Source organism: Diabrotica undecimpunctata, chromosome 7, assembly GCF_040954645.1.
Source record: "Diabrotica undecimpunctata isolate CICGRU chromosome 7, icDiaUnde3, whole genome shotgun sequence".
Taxonomy (NCBI): Eukaryota; Metazoa; Arthropoda; class Insecta; order Coleoptera; family Chrysomelidae; genus Diabrotica; species Diabrotica undecimpunctata.
In genome coordinates, this window is record NC_092809.1 from 88,758,139 (window position 1) to 88,781,635 (window position 23,497).

The window sequence follows — 23,497 nt, forward strand, 5'->3', positions numbered from 1 at the left end:
ACAAGAATTCATTAAAAGATATTTTTTAGAATCTTTTATGTGAATATCGGCTATCATTTTAAATATTTTTTCTTTGATACACAATCTGATATTTTAAAATAATATAATTTAAAATGGAACTTCATAATTTAAGAATTCAAAATTTTATTTTGAAAAAAACTTGTTTCAATACTAATTTATACTTAAGCTTATAAGATTTTCATTTGGCTGTGTGATGTTTGCAATTTTTCATTCCCAAAATAATAATTTAGTATTATGTAGAAAATACTTTATTACAATTAAATTCATACATATGCTTTGCTCATTTATTATTTCCTGACACTTTTAACTTAATTTACTATAAAACTATTGCTTATTTTGTTGTGAACATCTGTACATTTTAACGGTTGGTGAACTCTATATATTTCGCAATATCATTTCTTTTGACGGTTACATTAATACCGTCAAAAGCATTTTCCAAATCAGTGGGTTGAGCACTTCTAGCTCTTACAGAGCAAGGTGGTAAATCATCCAGTTCGCTACAAATTATATCTTCTAAATCAAAATCATGTGGTTGAATGGGTTCATAAAAGCCATCAGATGAAGTCTTCCAAATTTTTGTATCTTCTAATTCCAAAATTGGCAAATTTAGAGCCTACAATGTAAAATTTTTATATTTTATATTATATATGGTTTGTAGTGCATATTTTAATTATACGAGCCCTAACAACTAAATTTTTGGACAAACGAAAATTTATTGAAAACCTTGTCTTCACAACCTTAATTATTGAATTAAAGAACAATATCAACAATACAATTGCTGATCTCGTTAAAGTATCATTAATAATAAAATATTTAAATTAATTGGTTTCTATAAACTTTGAATTGTAGTGCTCGCGATTATACAAACTAAAATATTGCATAATATCGTGGCAACTAAATGTTTATGTGCTTACATCGCCACGCGCCTTTATACCTGCGACAATTCTATCTGGCATTGTTCTTACTAAGGATTGACACTAAGTCAGGGTCAAAACTATCCCATAATTCAATAAATTTTCTCTCATAGTCAGCGACGGTTCTCTGGGGATTATTACGCAATTTCTGTTTCATCTCACTAACACCTGCCACAATGTCTCAATAACATTAAGGTCTGGATGTATTTTTTTAGTTGTTTTAGCCGTATGGCATGCAGCACCGTCCTGCTGGAATATAGATTCAAGTTCGGGTGGAGATTGTAAGCACTTATTATCAGACTATTTTTCACAATTTCTTGATGCTTTGCTGCGTTAATTTTGCCTTCCACCACCTCATATCTTCGTAGACCCGCTGATGACATACACCTCCAAATCATAATTCCAGTGCGAAACTTCACACCTTTGAGGTAATCTTTATACACACCATGTATATCTACACCAGTTTCCAATAGCCTCCCGCGTAAACATTAAATTTTGATTAGTCTCTGAATAAGACTAGAGAGTCATCAATGGTTCATGAAATCTTCGATCTTTCCCAATTGAAGCGATTTGGTTTTTGCTTTTCTGTTAGCAGTGGTTTTTCTATCGCTTAAAAAATTACGAATAATAATAAAAATACGATTCAACCTTATAAAAACTGAGCCCTGATTTGTGTATCCATTTCGTGCAGTAATCAACTGATACAAATTTTTCAGTTTCTGCATTCCATTGTATTGTGATAGGTCGCAAATTGTTGCCACGGCCCAGTTTGCAAATTTTAACTAGTAATCGTATCAGACACAATTCTGTCTACCAGAACTGTTGCCTTTAGGTTGAACACTCTCACGATAATGCTTAAGTACATCCGCTGCTGTAGACTTGCCAGATCTTCCCCATGTGGGGCACGGGTCACTCAGGAAGAATATCCCCACATTTGCCTCCTGCTTGTTGTAATAGGCAACTAAACGGAGAGGCAGTCGTGCTCTTGTTAAGTCGCGGCCGCTAATTCTTGTGAGACGAGCGTGACGAGACTATTTGAGGACTGCTGATGGAGATAAGTATAGTTGGTGATCGGAGTTGATGCGATCTACGTCCACCTGCGGTTATCTACACTAGATGGGAGTAGTCAATCCCAGCTGTTCTGTCATATTCCCTTCCCTCTCGTCTAAAACCCTTTCCAAAGCAAGAGATGCCCCTCGCCCTTCTTACTCCCAATATTTTAACCCAACCTCATGAGACAACGTGACGCAGAAAAAAACTGATGGAGAAAACCAGCGGAAAAAACCCGGAACCCAAGATGTTAGACACCGTGCTGAAGGATAGATGGCCACACGATACGTGGTCAAAAACGGTTCCCTTGGGACATCTAGCGACCCAATTTTAAATAGCCTTACTGCCGCAAGTGAGGCTCTGCGACAACGGATAAGTCCCTTCCCTAGCTATTTATGGGAATAGTATGAAAACAATTTCTTTATTTAAAAAAACCGGTGGCGACCCGTCTGGTATAACGGGAAGATTCAATAGGAAAAGAAGTGGCATGGACAGGACGAACTTTTCTCCTGATAGCCTCGATGTAACTAAGACTTCGGGGGCTAAGCGGAAACTCACCGAACTTAGACTCCAAAGTATACAAAAAAAGGAGAGTTCGGGAATGCCTATCCCTAATCGAAAGATTAGAGATGCAGGAGAACTTGACCGAGGACCCCTTCAAATTAATTGTTGAGGTGCCTAATACTACCAATAAAATAAAAGATGTTGGCTAAACATTAAGAGGAATACAGCAACCTTTAAAAGGGAGTCCTATAGAAAGTGGTTGGAAAATTACATATTCGAAGCGACAGAACGGATACTTATTAATGCGGACGTGTAGACTGAACCATGCGCGCTTCACACGACGTATCAATTGGCTCACAAAATAATACAGACAGACCCAAGACTGCCTGGAAAGATCACTGCAAGTTAACCCCTCACCGCTGAGATTTTGATGCAGACTGATCCTTGCCATGGACCGCGAATCAAGTCTGTGTTGAAATCAGTAGATCACATAGACTCTCCAGAAACTTGGAATATGTGAATAGCCAGAGAGCCTTTTCAAGAGATCCACAGTCGTAGTCGGAAACCCTGCCAATGCGCCAGATATTCTTACTAAGGTGGTCCTGGTTAAGCCCTACGATTCAAAGATGAAGAGGACTGTTCAACGTTTATATAGAGATAGGTACCCAGAATTGGAGCAACTGGACGAGCCTGTTGATGTCCTCGAAGGTAGGACTTCCTTTCGGTCTAAGCCCTCAGTGGATTTGGTCAGGAAGGTAATTAAGGTTAAGGTCGTTGCAGGCGGACAAGCTCTCTGGTACAGACTGGTCCAAATTAAGGATTAAATAGGTAATTGTGGCAAAGTTGCGCTCCATCATGTGAACGTCCTTTCGGTCCAAAACCTGAAGATGTGTGAGTGCATTTTTCAACATACAAATACAATAGTGCACATTTACACCACTGCTACATCGATTAGTCGGCCTACATACGGCATGATTGTGTCCAGAAAAGACACAGGATATAAAGATCTGCTCGCCACATTCAAGACTGCTGTGAAAGCGGAAGATCTCAGAAATCAGTATAACGGGTACGCTAACCTATTCACCTACTAGCTAAAGAAAGAGAAACTCTATATAATAGAGAAAAAGGTCATCTACCAGAAATAAAATCCGAAAAAAGATCACATATGCTCCAAATATGGCACAGTGAATGGGAGGCACAAACGGCGAAGGTTCAATGAACCAAAATGTTCATCCCTGATGTGGTTACATGATCTTAATATAGGTTCAGAAGGTTAAAGTATTATTTTACACAATTCCTCACCGGCCACTATTTTCCAAAGAGAACGGAACAACTTAATATCAAAGCTAGGAGCGATAACACTCAACACTTTAATACAAAAATCCATGCAGAACAAAATATCCTATGATGTTACTGTCGACCAACTACGCAAATAATAAAAAAAGAGGCGCTAGAAAAAACCAGACAGGAACAGGGTGGATGAGGTAACAAATTATATATAGTGCGATCATGGGCCCTTACAGCCTAGCCGCACGGGAGAATAGACAGGGCACCTTTACAGCTAGACCTACAATTATATTACGTACGATGTTTTTACGACCTCATGTATCCCCTTTTATTTATTTTACATTCCCCTTGTCAGACTACATATATCTGCATTTCTATCATCGCATATTTGGTCTCTTTACAATACTGTCTCTAGATGTTATTTTAAGTGGTTCTTATCGTTTTTAGGTAAGAATCTTCTTTAAGTTTTTCACTCGAATTTCCAGACTACGCAAGACATCCCAATGTTTCGTTCACCGAATGAACTAGTCCGGATATGCCTTGTTCGAAGAAGGGATGGTTTTAGTTGGTAGGCCAGGGGTGCATGCGGCGCATATAATCGATACTTTCGATGGTATGTCCTAGTATGCGCCCCTCTTCGGATTGAATTCAACATTACTAGGGACATCTTCCTTTGTCGGTTTAGAACCTTTTCACCTCAGTCCAAAAAAAACTTGATGAAATTTAGTATGTGTCCTTTGGCCATTTTTGAATAAATATTTTATCAGAACTTTTCGTTAGAGGCTTGTTATAAGTGTTTAAAATTAATGTATCCACATATATTAGGACATTTTAATAATTGGATAAGCTTTATAATCGTTTATTGAAACCTAAATAAAAACTTATATTTTAACAGATGATATTTTGATAGTTGACATTAACCTTGACAGTTGACACCACACGTCTAACGGCTATGTTCAGTTTAGTACTACATAGTTAAACACCTTCCCCTCAAGGGTCCATTCTATGGGAGGGGGGGGTTTGATTAGACGACCTGATTTTGAGCTGTTGGTCCTTTTAGGGCTAAGATTGTTTGAAGTATTTATAGATGTTTTTGGGGGCTTAACAATTCCTAAGTTGGCAGTACTGTGAGGTTCGTGATGTTGGTCATGATTCTGTCTATTTTTTGTTATGTCACTACCATTTGGGTGTGTGTTTACATTGTTCTGTTTATGTACATTATTTTGTTTATGTCTTACCACAATGTTTTGCTTTTGGGCATATAGATTATTGGCTTAAGCTAAGTCAGGGTAAAACTCAGGTTCTACTAGCAGCTCACTAGCTTGGGATTTTGTTATAGAATGTTTCATTTGGTTTGTATTGCGCCTAACTATTCTATTGTTATACTTAGCTTGTTGTTTCTGACCCAGTATGATCTTGGTTCCTTAGCCTTTTCAATAACCACTGCTTTGTGCCATATTTCATCCCTTCTACTTTTCACTACTACCTTATCACCCTTTTTAAACTCAGTTACTGCTTTACGTGCTGTTTTATCATAAAGTATTTTCACCTTCCCTTGTTATTTGCACAGCAATCCATATATTGTTTTCTGTATCTGAGGTTCTAATTGTTTACTAGTTATGGGTAGTTGAGTCCGTAAAGTCCTGCTTTGAAGAATCTGGGCTGCATGCAGTGCAATAATTCCTGTATTGTTATATTCCATTACAGATTCACGAAAATCAGTGTTTGTTTCTACACTTTTCCTTAATATTTGTTTTGAGATGCTTGTAATAAATAATGCTTCACTTATCGTCTCGTATGGTAGATTTATTTAAAACACACTAGATACTCATGATTTAGTTTATTAGTTATCTAAGTACAATACTAGATAGTACTCAGTTGACGTTGACTAACTTAGACCGTTCTCTTGATTCTTTATTCTTAACAAAAATGCTAATAATCTAATCCCGTGATTTCCAGCTATTTAACTCACGTGGGTTTGTTGATATATTATTGTTTTTTACTTGTTTAATTTGTACACATTATTTAATAAGCTTTTGATTACATTGCAAATTTCACTAGGTCAGAGTGTGTCCTAGTTACAACGATATTTTTAATGTCGTAAACAAATAATATATTTTCGCAAATGTGTGTCACGTAATTAAAAAGATTACTTAAATCTGATGCTTAATTAAATCCCGTTACATCCCTATCCCTCAGAAGAAAAATTTTCTGAGTGCTGTTCGTTTTCAATCAATTACATGAACTGTTTTTACTCTACCCTTCCGAAAGAAGAAAATTTTTCGTGTCATCATCAACTGATTACTGTACATATATACATTATTTACATTCAGTATTTACATATACATATTTATAGAATTATATACAAATTTTTGGTACATATTTCCTTATATCTAAAAATTTTTTTTTTAGTAACCTCGCCGAACCTAACATCAGCATATTATAAAGTTACCATGATTGTTCCCTTGTAATATGCTGTTTATTATCCTTTATTATGCCTTAGATTAGCTTAATATTTTACCTATGTTTTTTTTTAACGTTAAATCATTTAGATTATATTACATATTACCACCTATTATGTTATTATGTGGTTGATTACATATTATATCTTACCCTTTATTATGTGCACATAATATTTACAATAACCGTTACATATTTTAAATAATAAATAAAAATTTATAATAATAAAATCTTATATTAATTCTTGTATTAATTCTTGCATTAATTCTTGCATTAATTCTTGGTACCAAGTAATAGTTCTGTCTTCACTTTGCATATACACTATTAATAACTTTGACATCTCACAATAAAGTTTTGTCGTTTTATTCATTTATTCATTTATCCCTATTTCTTTTGTTTAACTACTACTATACAGTCTAACATTTTTCTTTTTGTTATACACATTTTAAATATATATTGTACGAACTTAAAACTATATTTATACATTATATTCATTTAAATATATTTTTATATATTATTTGCATTCAAAAGTACATGTATATATTACGAGTATATTCTTTGACTCTAATTGTAGCAAAGTATTGTTTCCTTAATTATTCTAGCTATAAACTCTGTGCCTTGGTCTGCTATTATTTTTCTGGGTACTCCATACCCCAAGATAAATTTTTCTACCAATGATTTGGCTACTGTTTTGGCTTATTTTATTTTCTATTACATATTCTTCTACGTAGTTGCTTAATTCGCATTGTACGTCAATATATCTGTTTCCATTTTCATCCATGTATATTTTCATGGGTTCCTTGTTTATGATTTAGTGCTTATGCTTTTGGCAGTTGTCGCATCTCTTCACATTTCACATATTTCTCAACATTTCTTCGTAATTCGTTCCACAAATATTATTAACTTATATTTCTGTATTTAATATATCCTATTTATTCTTCCATATCCTTCCTGTAACATGTGGAAGTCGTTAATTATAACTCTTCTTGATCTGCTTATCTTGTACTATATTATGTATTGATTGTATTATGTTTATCTTGTACTATACAAGCTTTTATATTTTCCTTAAAAATTATTATTTTTCTCTTCGTATTTCATTAAGAATTGGTTGATTCTTATTTTTCATCTCTTCTTATTCTCATTTTCATTATTATCATTTTCTTTATAATCTTCTGCACTCACATTTGTGAGCCAAAATCTTACCAAGTCTCTCCGAGGGTCTTGATATTTCCTCTTGCATCGTAAATAAAATTTTAAATATACGGATCGTAATAATAAAATATTTAACCTGGTCAGTTATATTTTACTTATTTCAAGTTTATGGACATGCTTACTACGAACATTCCAACTGTATCAAATATCATACTATTAACCTAATGTCATTATGTAATGTTTTTATGACGAATACTGTGTTCGCTATCGTTATAAAATAATATAGGTACGGTTTTTTGATTGGTTTCTCGTCTTTTACAAACTAACTTTTGCTTGTACATATGGGTCTTTTCTAAATAAAAACATCTGCATATTTTGCACTTTTTCTATGGTCATTTTTTCTTCAAATATTAATGGTTTTTACTGTGCTTAATAGTTGTTCGACTCTTTTTTACTCTTTGCCTTGTTTCTTCCATATAAAATATATAAAAATTTTTCCTGGTTTTGTATCTTCGGAATTAAACTTCTAATTTATATTTCTCGATTATTTACATTTATGATTCGTATAGGTAACATAATTTTAGTCGATTTATCTATTAATCCTACTGTAAATTCCTTCTCAACTTCTGGTTTCTCTGTTACTGTAACTGTTTCTTCTATTTTTCAGTTCTATCTCGAAATTATTTTCGTCAAATATGTAATAATACTGACATATACTTTTCAAAATAATCTGTTCATCATTTTTCGCCTTTGTGCGTACTTAATTTACTCAACATCTTTTCTTCTCTTGCATATAAATACAATAATCATAGGGAATCGTCTTTCATTGTGACAAACTTCTTTTTCAATAATTTTCCATTTACTTTATTAAAAAAAATCATTATTCAAAATTCGTTCCGCAATTTTAATCCATTCTGTAGTTACTGTATTGTCGTGCTGGAGCCGCAGGACTCTTAGCGGGTTGGGATTCAAGTACTACCCTAGCTTATCCTCTTAGCAGCCTCCTGCTCGACGTAGGTTTCAACCATTAAGGTCGAACCATATGCAGTTTGCCTACATTTCTGTCAAAAATCTACTTCTGTCACTGTATTAACTGGTTTAAAATCTTTTACATTTTGAGTATATTCTTTATCCGAAATTTCCATAATGTTATTATCATTTAAAACTTTTCCATCTCCAGTGAGTCCTTGTATTTGCAATGATTCGGCCGTTTCAATGAATTTATTTAAATCTTCTTGTCTAATTTTTACTTCTCCATGGTATATAAATTGTAACAAGTCTCTTAGTGCTTCGTAAGTCACGTTTGTCAAAATTACTATAGGACGTTGACAGGGATTTGCCTTAAAAATTTCTTTAAAATATGGGCTACAAACCGAAAGAACCGTTTTATGCGCTTTTATGCATTTTCCTTGTGCTGAAAGCGTTACGTCTACAAAATCTTGACTCTTCTATAATGAATTTATTCCTGAACTCATATTTTCGTGGAAATTGTTCCAACATAATGAAAATTTTTCTGACGCCATGGTCAATTGTCTTTAAAAGTTCTTTTAAAATCTTTTCCTTCCTTATTAATGTAACGATAATTCTAAATATCCTAATTTATTTTAGCTAAATAGTTAAATAAAGTCATATCCAATTTCTTCGTCTATATTATTTAAAGAATTTGTCATCCAAGCAAATTCAAAATATAAATGGTAAATAACGTCGTAATTTAATATTTCCGATCTGTCGGTGTATTTTCATGGTCAAATATAAATATTTTTAAAAATATACCTTTAGTAAATAAAATTATATGGCACATTTCTTTCATTAAAAAATAGAATTTGATATATAAACAGTTATTTGCGATAATTTAAAAATAAATTATATTCTGTACTACTTTTAAAAGCAATAAAAATTGTGTACTCAACATTCTGAACTTGAATTAGTTAAATTCTTATATTCAAATACTAAGTAATATCTATATAGTATATGTTAGACTGCATAATTTATATAAGGGATAAAAAATAAAATTTACTTACATAATATATTTCATATATGGTTTTTGTTAATTCACTTTTGTCCATTTATCCATTTTCCATTTATTGTCCATTATTATGAACTTGGCTGCTGTCGCGGCGATCATGGCGGGTTTGGACCGGAATTTGGCGGGAATTTTCTTAACTGCTGATGTATTTTCTATTTTTAAACTGGTACAATGCCTTCCATATATCATCCATTATGGTGATGGATACTTTACTTCATTTTTCCATTTAAATTTCCAGTATGATTTTCCTCTCATCTTGAGCTTCTTTGGATAAAGACTCCTGGTTTCTACCACTTCAGGATCGCCATGTAATAAATAATGCTTCACTTATCGTCTCGTATGGTAGATTTATTTAAAACACACTAGATACTCATGATTTAGTTTATTAGTTATCTAAGTACAATACTAGATAGTACTCAGTTGACGTTGACTAACTTAGACCGTTCTCTTGATTCTTCATTCTTAACAACATTGATAATAATACCAATAATCCTGTGATTTCCAGCTATTTAACTCACGTGGGTTTGTTGATATATTATTGTTTTTTACTTGTTTAATTTGTACACATTATTTAATAAGCTTTTGATTACATTGCAAATTTCACTAGGTCAGAGTGTGTCCTCGTTACAACGATATTTTCAATGTCGTAAACAAATAATATATTTTCGCAAATGTGTGTCACGTAATTAAAAAGATTACTTAAATCTGATGCTTAATTAAATCCCGTTACATGCTGACAGCCTTTTCTGCAAGACCATTACTTTCGTGTAACTTTGGAGTACATGTTGCAATAGTTATATCTTTTTCACGGTAATAATTCAAATATTTCTGTGACACAAAGGGTAAGTTGTCAGCAATTAAAAACAGTGGGTATCCAAATTTACTGAACAGATCTTGGAATGCACTGATTACAGAATTTGAAGTCTTTTAAAATGGCAAGATCTATCCAATGGGAAAGATAGTCTATGGTTACAAGATAGTATTTAGCGCCGAACTCCACTATATCAGAGGCAACTTTACAAAATCGTAACTTAGGTACAGAATGAGGTAACATGGGTTCCTTGAAACTCTTGGGTAAGTACTTTTTACATGTCCTACATTCTTTTATGAATGTTGTGATGTTGTCATTAAGGTGGGGCCAATAAAATATTTTTCTTGCCTTATTTATGGTTTTGCTTATACCTAGGTGTATACTGTTATACCCTTATGCATTATTGTCATGTAATTCTTTCTCAGAGCTGTAGGAACTACAATTTTGTCCTCAAGGAAGACTATACTAGCTTCAACAAAGATGTTACCTTCTAGCTTATAGTATGGTTTGCAATTTTCTGGTAGCATATTCTCTTTTGGCCATCCATTGAAGTAGTAGTCAAAAATTTTTGAAAGTGTTTCATCATTACTCGTGAATTCTCTTAATTCAGATCGTTTCTCAATACTCATTGGTAGATGTTTGCTCACAGAATGTACCATTTCTCGTTACGTGTTCGCAGACATGTTCTCTCATTACGTGACAACATGTCTGCGAAATGGATATTTTTACCTGAAACATATAATGTATTGAAGGAATACTTCAGAAGTTTCAACCTTAATCGTTGTAATCTCACAGATCCAATTTTACATATAGGTTTTGCCATAATAGATATAATTGGTTTATGGTCTGTCTGTACATCAACAATATATTTATAAATGAAATCATGGAACTTTTGGGTGCCATAATGAATTGATAAAAGTTCTTTGTCTGTTTGGCTGTAGTTCACTTCGTGATCATTCATATTTCGAGAAGCACAAGCTACCAGTTTTAAAATTTTATTCTCATGTTCTTGGAACATACAGCAACCTAATCCATTCTTGGAGGCATCACATTGTAGTATATCTTCCTCTTTGGGTCAAATGGCGTTAATGCAGGAGATTTAGAAATTATTTCTTTTAAGTTTTCAAAACACCTTTGTTTTTAATGGCAGCCATTTAAATTCTACGTCAGATTTTAAAAGTTCACATAAAGGTTTAATATGCTCTGCCATGTTCGGGATACATTTTCTAACATAATTAAAGCTTCCAATTATTCTTTAAAGTTCAGTTTTGTCTTTTGGTCTTTCCAATTTACAAAGAGATTCAACTCTATCTGGGTCTATTTCCATACCTTTCTCTGAGAATACTTGTCCCATAAATTTTACTTGCCTCTGGTAGTATTGGAATTTTTCTTTATTGAATTTGGTGTCGGTTTCTTTAGCTCTTTTATCACTTGTGCAACTGCTTTATCATGTTCCTCTTTATCTCGGCCCACTACTATCATGTCGTCATGTAAGATCTGGACATTTTCTAAGTCTCCAAAATTTCTTTCAACTTGTTTCTGGAATAAGTCTTGGGACCTTAAGTCCATAAGGCAGAACCACATATCTGTAGATACCAAAAGGTGTAGCAAAACTACATTTCCAAGAGGAGTTCTCATCCAATTCTAAGTGGTGGTACCCTTCAGCCAAATCAAATACAGTGAATATTTTTTCCGATCATATTGGAGCACACTTCTTCAATGGTCTTGATTGGTTGTGGTTTTCGTACAATTTGACCATTAAGGTTTTGTGGATCTAGACATAATCTCAATGTACCATTACTTTTTGCGACAATTACTATACGATTTATGCTGGCACGAGGGTCTATTTCATCCACTTTTACTATGGCTTTCCTCTGCACTAGCCTGTCAAGCTCGTTTTTTAGAGCATCTTTTATGGCAAATGGAACCTTTGTAGGTGGATAATTGACTGCTTCGAAATTTTTTGTAGTAGTTATCTTAAATTTCCCTTCAAATCTTCCATAGCTAGAAAATATTTCATGATGCTCTGCTATGAATTGATCTTTCTCAACACTGTTGTTACATTTTTTAATATTTACCCTATTTATTCGTTTTAAAAGACCAAGATCAACACAAGCCTGCCCACCCAGCAAAATTTTGTTAGCTCCTTCAACAATTACAAAGTTTTCATATATATTTTTGTTCTTATACTTACAATGTAGGCTTACAGTACCAACAGTTTTTGCCGGAGTGCAATCGCTCGGAGTAAACTGCTTGTCAATCCTTTTAAAAATTTTTTTTGGTATTACTGAAATGTCAGCTCCTGTGTCTAGCTTTACTTTAAATTTGGAATTCTCTACTTCAACAATCTCATCCCAAAGGTCCCGTAACTGATCTGAAACATTAACATTATTTATCACTAAACTAGAACTACTATCACTATCACTGTCGGATTTCTCTTGGTTGTCCACATTCTCTACATTTCTTACTCTACATTTCTTACTCTACAAGCAACTGCAAAGTGGTTGTTCAAGATTCCACACCGTGAGCATGATTTTCCAAATGCTAGATACTTCATTGGCCCGTGCATTGTTTGACAGCGCCTACATTTAAATTTGTCTTACTGTTTTCTGCTTGTATGCGATGTATGTTTATCCTTGGGAAACCTCTTGATAGCATGAATTTCTGCGATGCTCTCTTCTGCAAACATTTTGTTCTGGTTCTTACTGATTTCACTTGCACGTCAAATTTCTATGGCTTTATTTAACTTTAGCTTGTCTATTCTTAGTAGAGCTTCTCTTGTGACTGTATCACGAATGCCCACGACAATTCTGTCTCTTATAGCTTTCTCCTCAGTTGTTTCATCTGGGTCAGTTACATTAAAATCACAAGATTTCACCAGGTGCTTTACTTCAGTGAGGTAATGCCCAAAAGATTCGCCCTCTTTTTGGTTTCTGCTTAAAAACTTGTACCTTTCATACACTTCATTGGATCTTGGATTAACATATACCTCTAGCTGTTCCATCATGTATTTGTAGTGCTCAGCGGTTCCATCAGGGATTGCGCAATTATGCACATTATTCTAGCGGACTCGGCTCCTATTATATTTCTGAGGATTGCCAGCAGTGTGACTGTGCCATGTTTAAAATTAATGTATCCACATATATTAGGATATTTTAATAATCGGATAAGCTTTATAATCGTTTATTGGAACCTAAATACAAACTTATATTTTAACAGATGATATTTTGATAGTTGACATTAACCTTGGCAGTTGACACCACACGTCTAACGGCTATGTGCGGTTTAGTAATACATAGTTAAACAATAAGTAACTGTCAAGAAACTTACGACTTACGATGAGTTAATGACAAAATTATTTATTTTATACACGGTAACGAGATAATTCCGAACAGTTAGTTGCCACGATATTATGCAATATTTTGAGAATATGTAAATATACGAAGAAATTATTTATTAGATTAAATTTAAACATTTGATTTGAAGTTGGCTACACACACACACACACACGCAGTGATCAACCCTGCCCCTAGGAACATGTGTATACCAATGTAAGAATGGGATCCACATGTCCGAAGATCAAACCGGTCACACTTCGCTAGTCGAAGTGGCACCTATCTGACCCCCAGGCTTTTCCACCACCCCTCCTCATCGTGTGACTTACGTGAGGAGGCTTATGATCTGAAATTTACTTAAGATGCCCTGGGTAATAGGACATCCTCGGTTTTTAGTGAATGTGGTTATGCCACCTAACTGTAGGGGTAGCCACATCTAGGCTTTTCTCCCTATTTACTTTACTGACTCAATTGATTTTACTCTAGCTTTACGTCGGGACTTGAGTCCCTAATAAAAAGAAAAAAGAGCGTGTGTTCCGACCATAGAGCCATCAGCCTGAGCTGATGACTCTATGTCCGGAAAAGAGTGTGTGCTCGGTCAATCAGCCGCCGATTTGGCAAAATAAATTTTGTTCTCCTCGCCGGCTGAGCACCCGAGAGGGGTCCGGCCACCAAGCCCATGCATGCCGCACATGACCTCAGTGCTCGGATATCGCGAGTAGATCTTTCATTTCGATCTGCCTTAAGGGCCTAGTCCGCGGAGCGGTATATAGAAGGCCTGGCGGGCCCCTTCTATATTTGCTATATAAGGTAAATTTACGTTAAACGGTTTAATGAAAAGTATGAATGTATCAATATGAATTTACGTTATTTAATCAGAAAACACATTTTTTTTTTTTTTGTGGACTTCCTTGTGGCGTCGGGACTATAAAATGCCTGGGCAACAATTCTTTCCTTTTTTCCTTAATCCTATTTGTGTGCGTGTATTGGGGTGTGCATTCCCAAGTGTATAATGCTCTCACACACCCCGGTGTATATTGGACTTATAATTACCTAAAAACCTAAAAACCTAAAAAGGAAAAGCGTACCCTCTCGCCATAGTTTTTTTTTGGTGTGTTTTCTGATTGACTGCATTTCTTTGTTCGTTTTTCTTGCAACCATCTCATTCTTTATTTATTCGTTCGGGTTCTCCCTATATCGAGCTATCTGTTGTTTTGGTCTTCTGTGTACCGTCCTTTTGTTTTCATTGTAGTTAGTCAGCTCTCTTAACATTCTGCTGGGGTGGTTTCTTAGTCCGTTAAAAATTTCATATGCTCTCTCGTCTAGCGTGCGTAGGATTCTTGTTTGTCCTGAGTCTCTATATACATATCTCAAGGGTACGTACCTTGGTATCTTAAGGGCATCTCTGACTATTTGATTTTGAGTAGTCTGTATCTTTTTCCTGTTTGTTTTACAGGTGTGTCCCCACGCAGCGGATGCATATGTTAGGACTGGCAGGATAATACTATTCGCAACCCTGATTTTGGTTTTAAATCGTAGTTTACTTTTCCTTCCAATAAGTGTTGAGAGCTGACTTTTCAACGCTTTGGCTTTGCGTATTTGCTGATTGATGTGCTCAGTGAACGTTAGCTTCTTATCTAGATGTACCCCTAGGTATTTAGCCTGGTTGGTCCAGTCTACTGGGGTGTTTTCGATTGTAATTTCGCGATTTGGTACACTTCTTCTGTGACTAAACATTACAGCCTGTGTTTTATCTGGATTTAGGGCTATTTTCCATTTTATGCACCATCTTTGGAATCTGTTTAGTGCTCTTTGCAGATGATTAGCTGCATAATCCGGGTTTCTCCAGCTAACAGCTATTGCTGTGTCGTCAGCGTAAAGACTCAACAGAAAGCCTGGCTCTTTTGGCGTGTCGGCCGTATAGATGATGTACAGGTACGGCGACAGCACCGCTCCCTTAGGCACACCCGCCTCCAGGGTCCCGACTTCGGATAGGGTTGCCCCTATTCGAACTCTGAACCTTCAGTTGGCAAGATATGACGCAAGGAGGCATGTCATCGCCTCACTGTAACCAAATTCATTCATTTTATAGATGAGTCCATGGTGCCAGACTCTGTCGAAGGCTTTGCTGACGTCCAGAAAAGCTGTAGCTGTGTACATTTTTGCATTAAATCCTTTGGTGATGAATTCTGTAAGTCGTAGTACCTGTAATTCACAGGAGTGGTCGCTTCTGAACCCGAATTGAGCCTCTGGTATGGTTCCTAGCATTTGTGATTCTTTATTGAGTCTTTTTAGTATGACTCTTTCTGCTATCTTGCTTATAGATGATAATAAGCTGATAGGTCTGTAATTTTGCGGAAATGTGCCGTTTTTACCAGGTTTTGCAATCATTATTACGTGTGCCTCTTTCCACCTATCTGGGAAATATCGTAGTTTTAGCATGTTGTTTATTATGTTAGTGATATAAACAATAGCTTTTGTTGGTAGATTTTTCAGCGCCCTATTTGTGATGTTGTCGGGTCCTGGGGCTTTTTTGGCATTTGTCATTTTTATAAGTTCCTTTATTTCTTCGGGAGATGTATGTGTAATACCTATTCTGCCCTTTTTCCTTCTAAGTCTTCTCGCTGTTCTTTCTACCTCTTCTTCAAAGTCTATGTCATCGTCGGGGTCTTCGTTGTTTCTACACGCCCTTTCTAGTTCGTCCTTCATGACTTCGGTTTTGTCGATTTCCGTATGGACAATCCCGTTTACTCCGTGTAGGGGAGGTATGGGTTTCTTGTCCTTTCGGAGGATTTTAGATAACTTCCAGAAGGCGGATTTGTTAGGATTTAGCTCATCGATATAGGAGTCCCAGCTTTCATTTCTATGATTTTGAAGTTGTTTTTTCACTTCCCTGTCTAGCTCATTTGCAATCCTTTTGTCTTCTACCGTTCTTGTGCGGTTGGCTCTTCTTCTTTTCCGGTTTTTCTCTTTGATTAGGTTTTGAAGTTCTATACTTATATCCCTGAATCTTCCTTTTTGTCTTGTGATTGTTTCGGTTTTGGAGCTGGCATCGATAGCATTATTTATTGCTTGTTCTAGTTTTATTACACTGTCTTCTAGTTCTGTAATATTATTAATTGTTGGGATGTTACCGATGTTCTCGCTCACAATTCTTCTAAAGTTTGGCCAACTTGTTTTCTTTCTGTTGTGGGGCTGCAAATAGTTCAATTCTGTTGCGCCCAGGGTCAGGACGATTAGGTTATGTGTCGAATCGCCTTCATTTAGAGAGTGTATCTCGTATTGTTGACCCACGTTGTGTAGGATTGCAATGTCGAGATACGTAGGGAGTTCTCCGTGGAAACATGTCGGTTCTGTTGGTCCGATGACGTATGTGTTTGGTCTGTTCTCGAGATGGTTGCAGAGATATCTTCCGTTTCGGTTGGTCGTCCTGTCAAACCAATTGGGAGATCTAGCATTTAGGTCTCCAATAATTATAGTTGGCTCTTCTGAGTTCAGTATTAGGCTCAAATCTTCGTTGAAAATCGGATCATGTGGTCTAACGTAAGCTGACACTATTTTTAGTGTTTCGTTGTTGGCCTTAAGTCGAATAATTGTGGCTTCCATTGTCACCAGTCCGTCTGGTGTTGGGATGTGCTCGTGTTCGAGTCCCCTTTTGACTAATATAGCTGTTCCTCCTGATAATGCTCTATGATCCGTTCTATAGATATCGTAGACTGGAAATTTTGTTTTTTTCCTTTCCACTAGTTTGGTTTCTTGAAGGGCTACGATATCGAGCTCTAATCTGTTTATTATTTCATCCAGAAGGTTGATCTTTTTGAATATTCCGCCGGAGTTCCATGACCCAATGCGTAGATCTTCGTTTTGGTTTGCTAACATTTTCGGACGGCTTCTCCAAATGCAGTAATCATTTTTGTTTCTTTGTCCATCATGGACATCATTTCCATCATTTTGTTATTATACTCTGTATGGAAGTTTGCGATGAGGGTAGCTGCGTCCTGTACCGACACTTCTTGTGGTTATGCTGGAGATTCTGAGGTGGTTTCAGCGGATTTTTTCGCTGCCTGTGCGTAGCTGACTCCTTTGTTGATTGGAGCGCTGTTTATGGGTCTTCCTACCGGTCTTGTTGCGGCAGGTGTTTTCTTTTTGGGGGCCTTAGAGCATCCTCTATAATTTGCTGTGTGCGCTTCACCACAGTTTGCACATTTGGGGTCGGTTTCCCGGCTTTTCTCACAGTCGTTACTGATGTGGTTTTCTCCGCATTTTACACATCTGGATCCGCAATGGCAAGCCTTTGAGCTGTGATAGAACCCTTGACAGTTATAACACTGTAGGGTGTCTTTTGTGATTTTGAATTCATCCTCCACATAGATGCGCATGTAGCATATATCAGATATTTTTTTAATTTTTGCAACGTCTTCCTCTTTGAGGGTGACGATGAAATGTGGCAGTACTTTTTTATCAGCTTTTTTGGAGATCATATTGATCACCCTTGTTGCTTCTATTCCTTTATTGTATAGTTCGTCTTTAATTGCTACTGTGCTAGTAGTAGCAGATAGCCCTTTTATAATGACTCTTTTTAGTTTATCGCTATCTATGGGATATGCGATGAATTCTACTTTTGGACTGTGTTCTTCTAGGATGTGTACCATTCCTAGGTAATCTTTTCTGGTTTTTGTGTTAATAACAATCGATCTGCCTGATCGTGCAAACTTATTGACTGATATTATGCCTTGGTTGGCTGCTCTCTGCAGGATTTTTTGGTGTTCTCCTACAGTTTTTAGGATTATCGCCGGTGGTTTCGGCTCTTTTACTATAGGCTCCTCGCTTGTTTGCGGTGAGTCTTTTGGTACGTCGTTTTCTTTTTCAACTTGGCTATTATTGCTCAAGTTATTTTGGGCAGTTTTCTTTTTCTGGCTTCTTTCATGAGCCTCTTTCGCAGCCTTGTTAAATTCGATTTCTTTCCGCTGATTTATTATCTGCGTCTGCTTTTCGGCGACGCTTATTTTTGTTTTCACACTACTGTCTGATTTCTCAGTAGTGGTGCCTGTCTTTTTTCCTTTTTTGTTTTGGACTTGTGTCCAACCTGCAGGTTCTTTGGTTGTTATGATTCTTTCCGGCTCTTTAGGCTTGCCTTTGCTACCGGATGGCTTTACGGGGGGAGGTGAACCGATTCCTAGTTCCACTAGCTTTACAACGTCATTATCGAGGGAGGCTTTCCACGGGTCGATTTCCATTATTGACTCTTCTTTCTCCTTGGCTGCTGTTAATGCCATTATATGTTGTACAAGTTTTTGTATCTCCTTGTCCTTTTCTTTGTTTTCGTTTCTCAGCTCAGTCATCTGAGCGAGAAGGTCTTGGATTTGTTTATTTGCCTTTTCCTCGCGGATACGGCTTTCTTCTTTAAGGGATTTGATCTGTTCCGTCAGTACATTGACCGACCTTAAAAGCTCATTGGCCTTTTCCCTTTCCGCCATTTCTCTGGCCTTTTTCTTTACTTCTTCGTCTTCCGAAGAGTCTTCTTTGGGCCTTAGCCTTTTCATTTTCTTGCCGATTTCGGGCTCGGCTTCATTTTTGGAGACGTTGTCCATGGCGGGTTGTGTCTCTACTACAGTTGGGGGTGGGGCTTCGCGCGATTCTGCAGCTAGGCTCGGCTCTTCGTCGATGGCGTCCATCGTATTGATATCGTCATCGGTGTCGATTTCGCTTTTTTCTTCCTCCGACTCGGGCAGATAGGAGTCATCGTCAGAAGATATTACGATTTCTATGTCGTCGATCGCGGGATTAGTCGATTTAATAAATTTATTATATATGTTACGATAAATATACTGGCCTAACTTTTATGACTAATTATTCTGTTTTATTGTAGAAATTTCGGTGGAAGTCTAGATTCAAATTATGGTGAATTCTCCAACTTGATGTTCTCGACTATTCCAGTATATCAGGATTTCGTATATAAATACAACATTTTTATATGGAGAGACAGTTAATACTCAAGACCCGCGCTCGCGAATTTGTACGTACGGATATAATAAATTATTGTCAGATAAGTTAATATAAATAAAGAAATAAATTAAATCCGTAAGTGTTATAAATATTGAACCTTTTAATAAATTCACAACAAATGGTGTCAGAAGTGGGATCGAACATAAATTAGACTTATAATAATAATACAAGTGAATATAAAATAAATTGTGAAAATGACGACGATTTATGAGCTGACAGTGACTACTTTAAGAAGACATCTAGAAGACAGAGAATTAGCTTCTACCGGAAAAAAGGCTGAGTTAGTCCAACGACTAAAGAACGCTTTGCTAGAAGAAGGACTAGATCCAGAGACTTATATATTTGAAGACAAACATGATGCTGTCATCTCGTCGATTTCGAAATTAGAGAACAAAGTCTCTGGCGATATTTCGAAAGTTTCCGGCGACATCGCTTCTTTAGAAAGCAAAGTCACTTCTGAGATGTCTGCCCTGGACGATAGAATATCTTCGTTAAAAAACCAAGTTGCTGCCGATATGTTAGCCTTCGAAGAAAAGATTAAAGAGATGGAAAGGAAGATGGAAGAAACAGGGACAGCAGAGAGAGGTAACAATCCGATTACAGTGGAGATAAAAGAAGACGAGACGAAATGTAAGTTGGAAACACGACCGAAATTTGAAGGAAGTGGAGGTTCTGTCCATGTGAAAGTCCCAACTTTCGACGGAAAATCATCATGGAACAACTACATGAAACAGTTCGAATCAGCCGCAAGAGCAAATGGATGGTCTGAAAAAGAAAAGGCTGTAAACCTGACTATCGCCCTTCGAGGAGATGCCTTAGATGTGCTTCAGACCATAGCCGTAGAGGAGACCGATGATTTCGAACAACTGAAGAAGAGGTTAAATATGCGATATGGCCACGAACATTTGGAGCATGTATATCGGTCACAGCTTAAAAATCGTAGACAGAAGAAAGATGAGGCTCTTCAAGAATATGAGGTAGATATTGCCAGATTAGTACGATATGCTTATCCAACAGCTCCCGAAGACATGATGGAAAAATTGGCCGTTCAAACGTTTATTGATGGTCTTCGTGATCATGAAATGCAGAGAACACTACGATTAGCTCGTCACAAGACGCTGGTCGATGTCTTATCCGCCGCCCTCGAATACGAGTCAGCTACGCAGGCCTCTGGAGGACACAGTAAAGTTAGGACTGTAAAAGAGGAAGGAGATGAAGATAAACTTGACCAGCTCGTTAATATGATGAAAATTATTACATGCAAGAAAACGAAGACCATAAAATCAAGAAACTCACCATCAGGAAAACCAGAACGAGTTGGCTTTAGGGGAGCAGCTTCGACCCGGAACTTTTCCAAAGACCCTCTTATACTAATAGCTTCTTTGAAATGTCGTGAAGATAGTGTATATGTAGATGGAGAAATAAATGGTAAAAGACATACGTTGTTGGTGGATACCGGAGCGACCAGAACCATTATACGTCCAACAGTTATAAACAGCCGAAAGAAACTGTTACCAACGAGGTTGCGACTTCGGACCGCTACAGGTGAAAATGCCAACATTCATGGAGAAATCCAGGTACAATTGGGAATTGGAGCAGAAAAGTTTGTCCATACTGTTATAGTTGCTGACATCGAAGAGGATGTTATATTAGGAATGGACGTAATGAATATGCATGGATTCCAATTGGATTTTAAGAATAAGGTAATCAAAGTTGGCAACGAGGAGGTATTTCTCCATCCACATAATGACAACACTGTGCAAGCAGCCATTACAGAAGATACAGTCGTGCCTGCGAGAAGCGAAACGATCATAGTAGCGCGACTACAGGGAATTGTAGACGAAGGGAGACCTGTTATGATGGAGCCTTGGAACCACGACGATGAGGTTGGCCGTGGAATCATAATTGGAAAGGAATTGGTGACTTCGGCTAAAGAAATTCCTGTGAGACTTATCAATGTCAACGACTACCCAGTGACCATAAAGAAAGAGACAAAAGTAGGAACTTGTGTACCTGTGACATCCATAATTCGTCAGGCGACAACATCTGATAATTCCAACGACAAATTCGACCAAATGGTTGCAGTTGCAGGACAGTCTCTAAATCAGATGGAGAAAAGGAAATTAAGGGAATTTCTTCGGCAGTATCGTGATATTTTCGTACCGAAAGGAGGAAAGACGGGAAGAACTACCGTTGTTAAGCATAAAATTGATACTGGTAATGCTAAGCCAATTCGTCAAACAGCTCGACGATTACCACAGGCGAAGAGAGAGGAAGCTGAAACGATTGTTCAGGAAATGAAGAAAGACGGGGTGATAGAACCTTCTACGAGTCCATGGGTCTCTCCGGTGGTCCTGGTTAAGAAGAAAGACGGAACGACGAGGTTCTGTGTGGATTACCGTTTGCTGAACAACGTTACCAAGAAAGATAGTTATCCTCTGCCTCGGATCGATGACACATTGGACACATTGGCTGGAAGTAAATTGTTTTCTACTTTAGATTTGAAGTCTGGATACTGGCAGGTAGAAATGGACCCAGTCGATAAAGAAAAGACAGCCTTCACCACAGGATCTGGATTGTGGCAATTCAACGTTATGCCATTTGGACTTTGTAATGCTCCTGCGACATTTGAGAGGCTTATGGAAAATGTGTTGAGAGGGTTATCTTGGAAAACATGCCTGGTTTATTTAGATGACATAATCGTCTTGGGGGAGACATTCGAAGATCATTTGAGGAATTTAGAAAACGTTTTTAATCGACTTAAAGCTGCCCAATTGATGCTAAACCCCAAGAAGTGCCAGCTATTTCAAGGTAAAGTCAATTATCTGGGTCATATAGTCAGTAAAGAAGGAGTGGCCGTGGATAAGGGAAAAATCGATTCCATTAAGGAATGGCCAAAACCAACTGACAAACATCAAGTGAGAAGTTTTCTTGGACTATGTACTTACTACCGGAGGTTTATTAAGAAGTTTGCAGATATCGCTAAGCCATTAACGCGACTTACAGAGGAAGCAAGAGAATACCGCTGGGATATAGACTGCCAAAATGCCTTTGAAACGTTGAAAAAGCATTTAATAACAGCACCAATTTTGGGGTATCCACTGCCAGAAGGAGAGTTCATCTTAGATACGGATGCAAGTAATGTGGGAATTGGAGGAGTGCTGTCTCAGATTCAAGGAGGACAGGAACGAGTCCTCGGATATTTTAGTAAAGTTCTTTCAAAACCTGAGCGGAATTATTGCGTCACGAGAAGAGAACTTCTAGCAGTAGTTAAATCAGTAGAGCACTTCTATCAATACCTCTATGGAAGGAAGTTTTTAATCCGAACCGACCATGCCGCCCTTAAGTGGTTGATGCAGTTTAAGAATCCAGAGGGTCAGATAGCCAGGTGGATCGAACGACTCCAAGAATACGATTTTAAGATTGAGCACCGAGCCGGAGTTAGCCACAGAAATGCTGATTCTCTTTCCAGAAGGCCATGCCCCGCAGAGTGTTCCCACTGCAACAAAACGGAATCCAAGGAAGCAGCAGTGCTAAGAACGACGATTGTCAACGACGACTGGACGCCTACTAAGATAAGGGAAGAACAAGAGAGAGATCCAGTTATACAGAAAATCCGAAAATGGAAAGAGGAAAACCGTCGACCACCTTGGCAGGAAATATCAAACCTATGCTCAGTAGTTAAGACGTATTGGGCCCAGTGGGACTCATTTATCATCGAAGATGGCTTGCTCAAACGAGTCCTGGAAAATGATGACGGTTCAGAGAAAAGAAGACAGTTGGTGATCCCAAAGAGCAGAATAGCCGAAGTACTTCGTCAGTTACACGACAGTCCATCGGGAGGGCATTTTGGTGTAAGGAAAACCCTTCAGCGAATTCGGGAACGGTTTTATTGGATGAACAGTTCCGACGACGTAAAAGACTGGTGTAA

General features: G+C 37.1%; 1 protein-coding gene across 1 annotated transcript in view; it reads right to left on the minus strand.

Moving 5' to 3' along the window:
• Positions 1–313: 313 nt before the first annotated feature.
• Positions 314–23,497, minus strand: part of LOC140445559 (uncharacterized) — a 437,094-nt gene continuing 413,910 nt past the window's right edge. Inside the window, exon 6 of the mRNA XM_072537679.1 lies at positions 314–634. Coding sequence (XP_072393780.1) covers positions 380–634 — 255 coding nt within the window. The 3' untranslated portion in view covers positions 314–379. The remainder of the gene's footprint in view (positions 635–23,497) is intronic.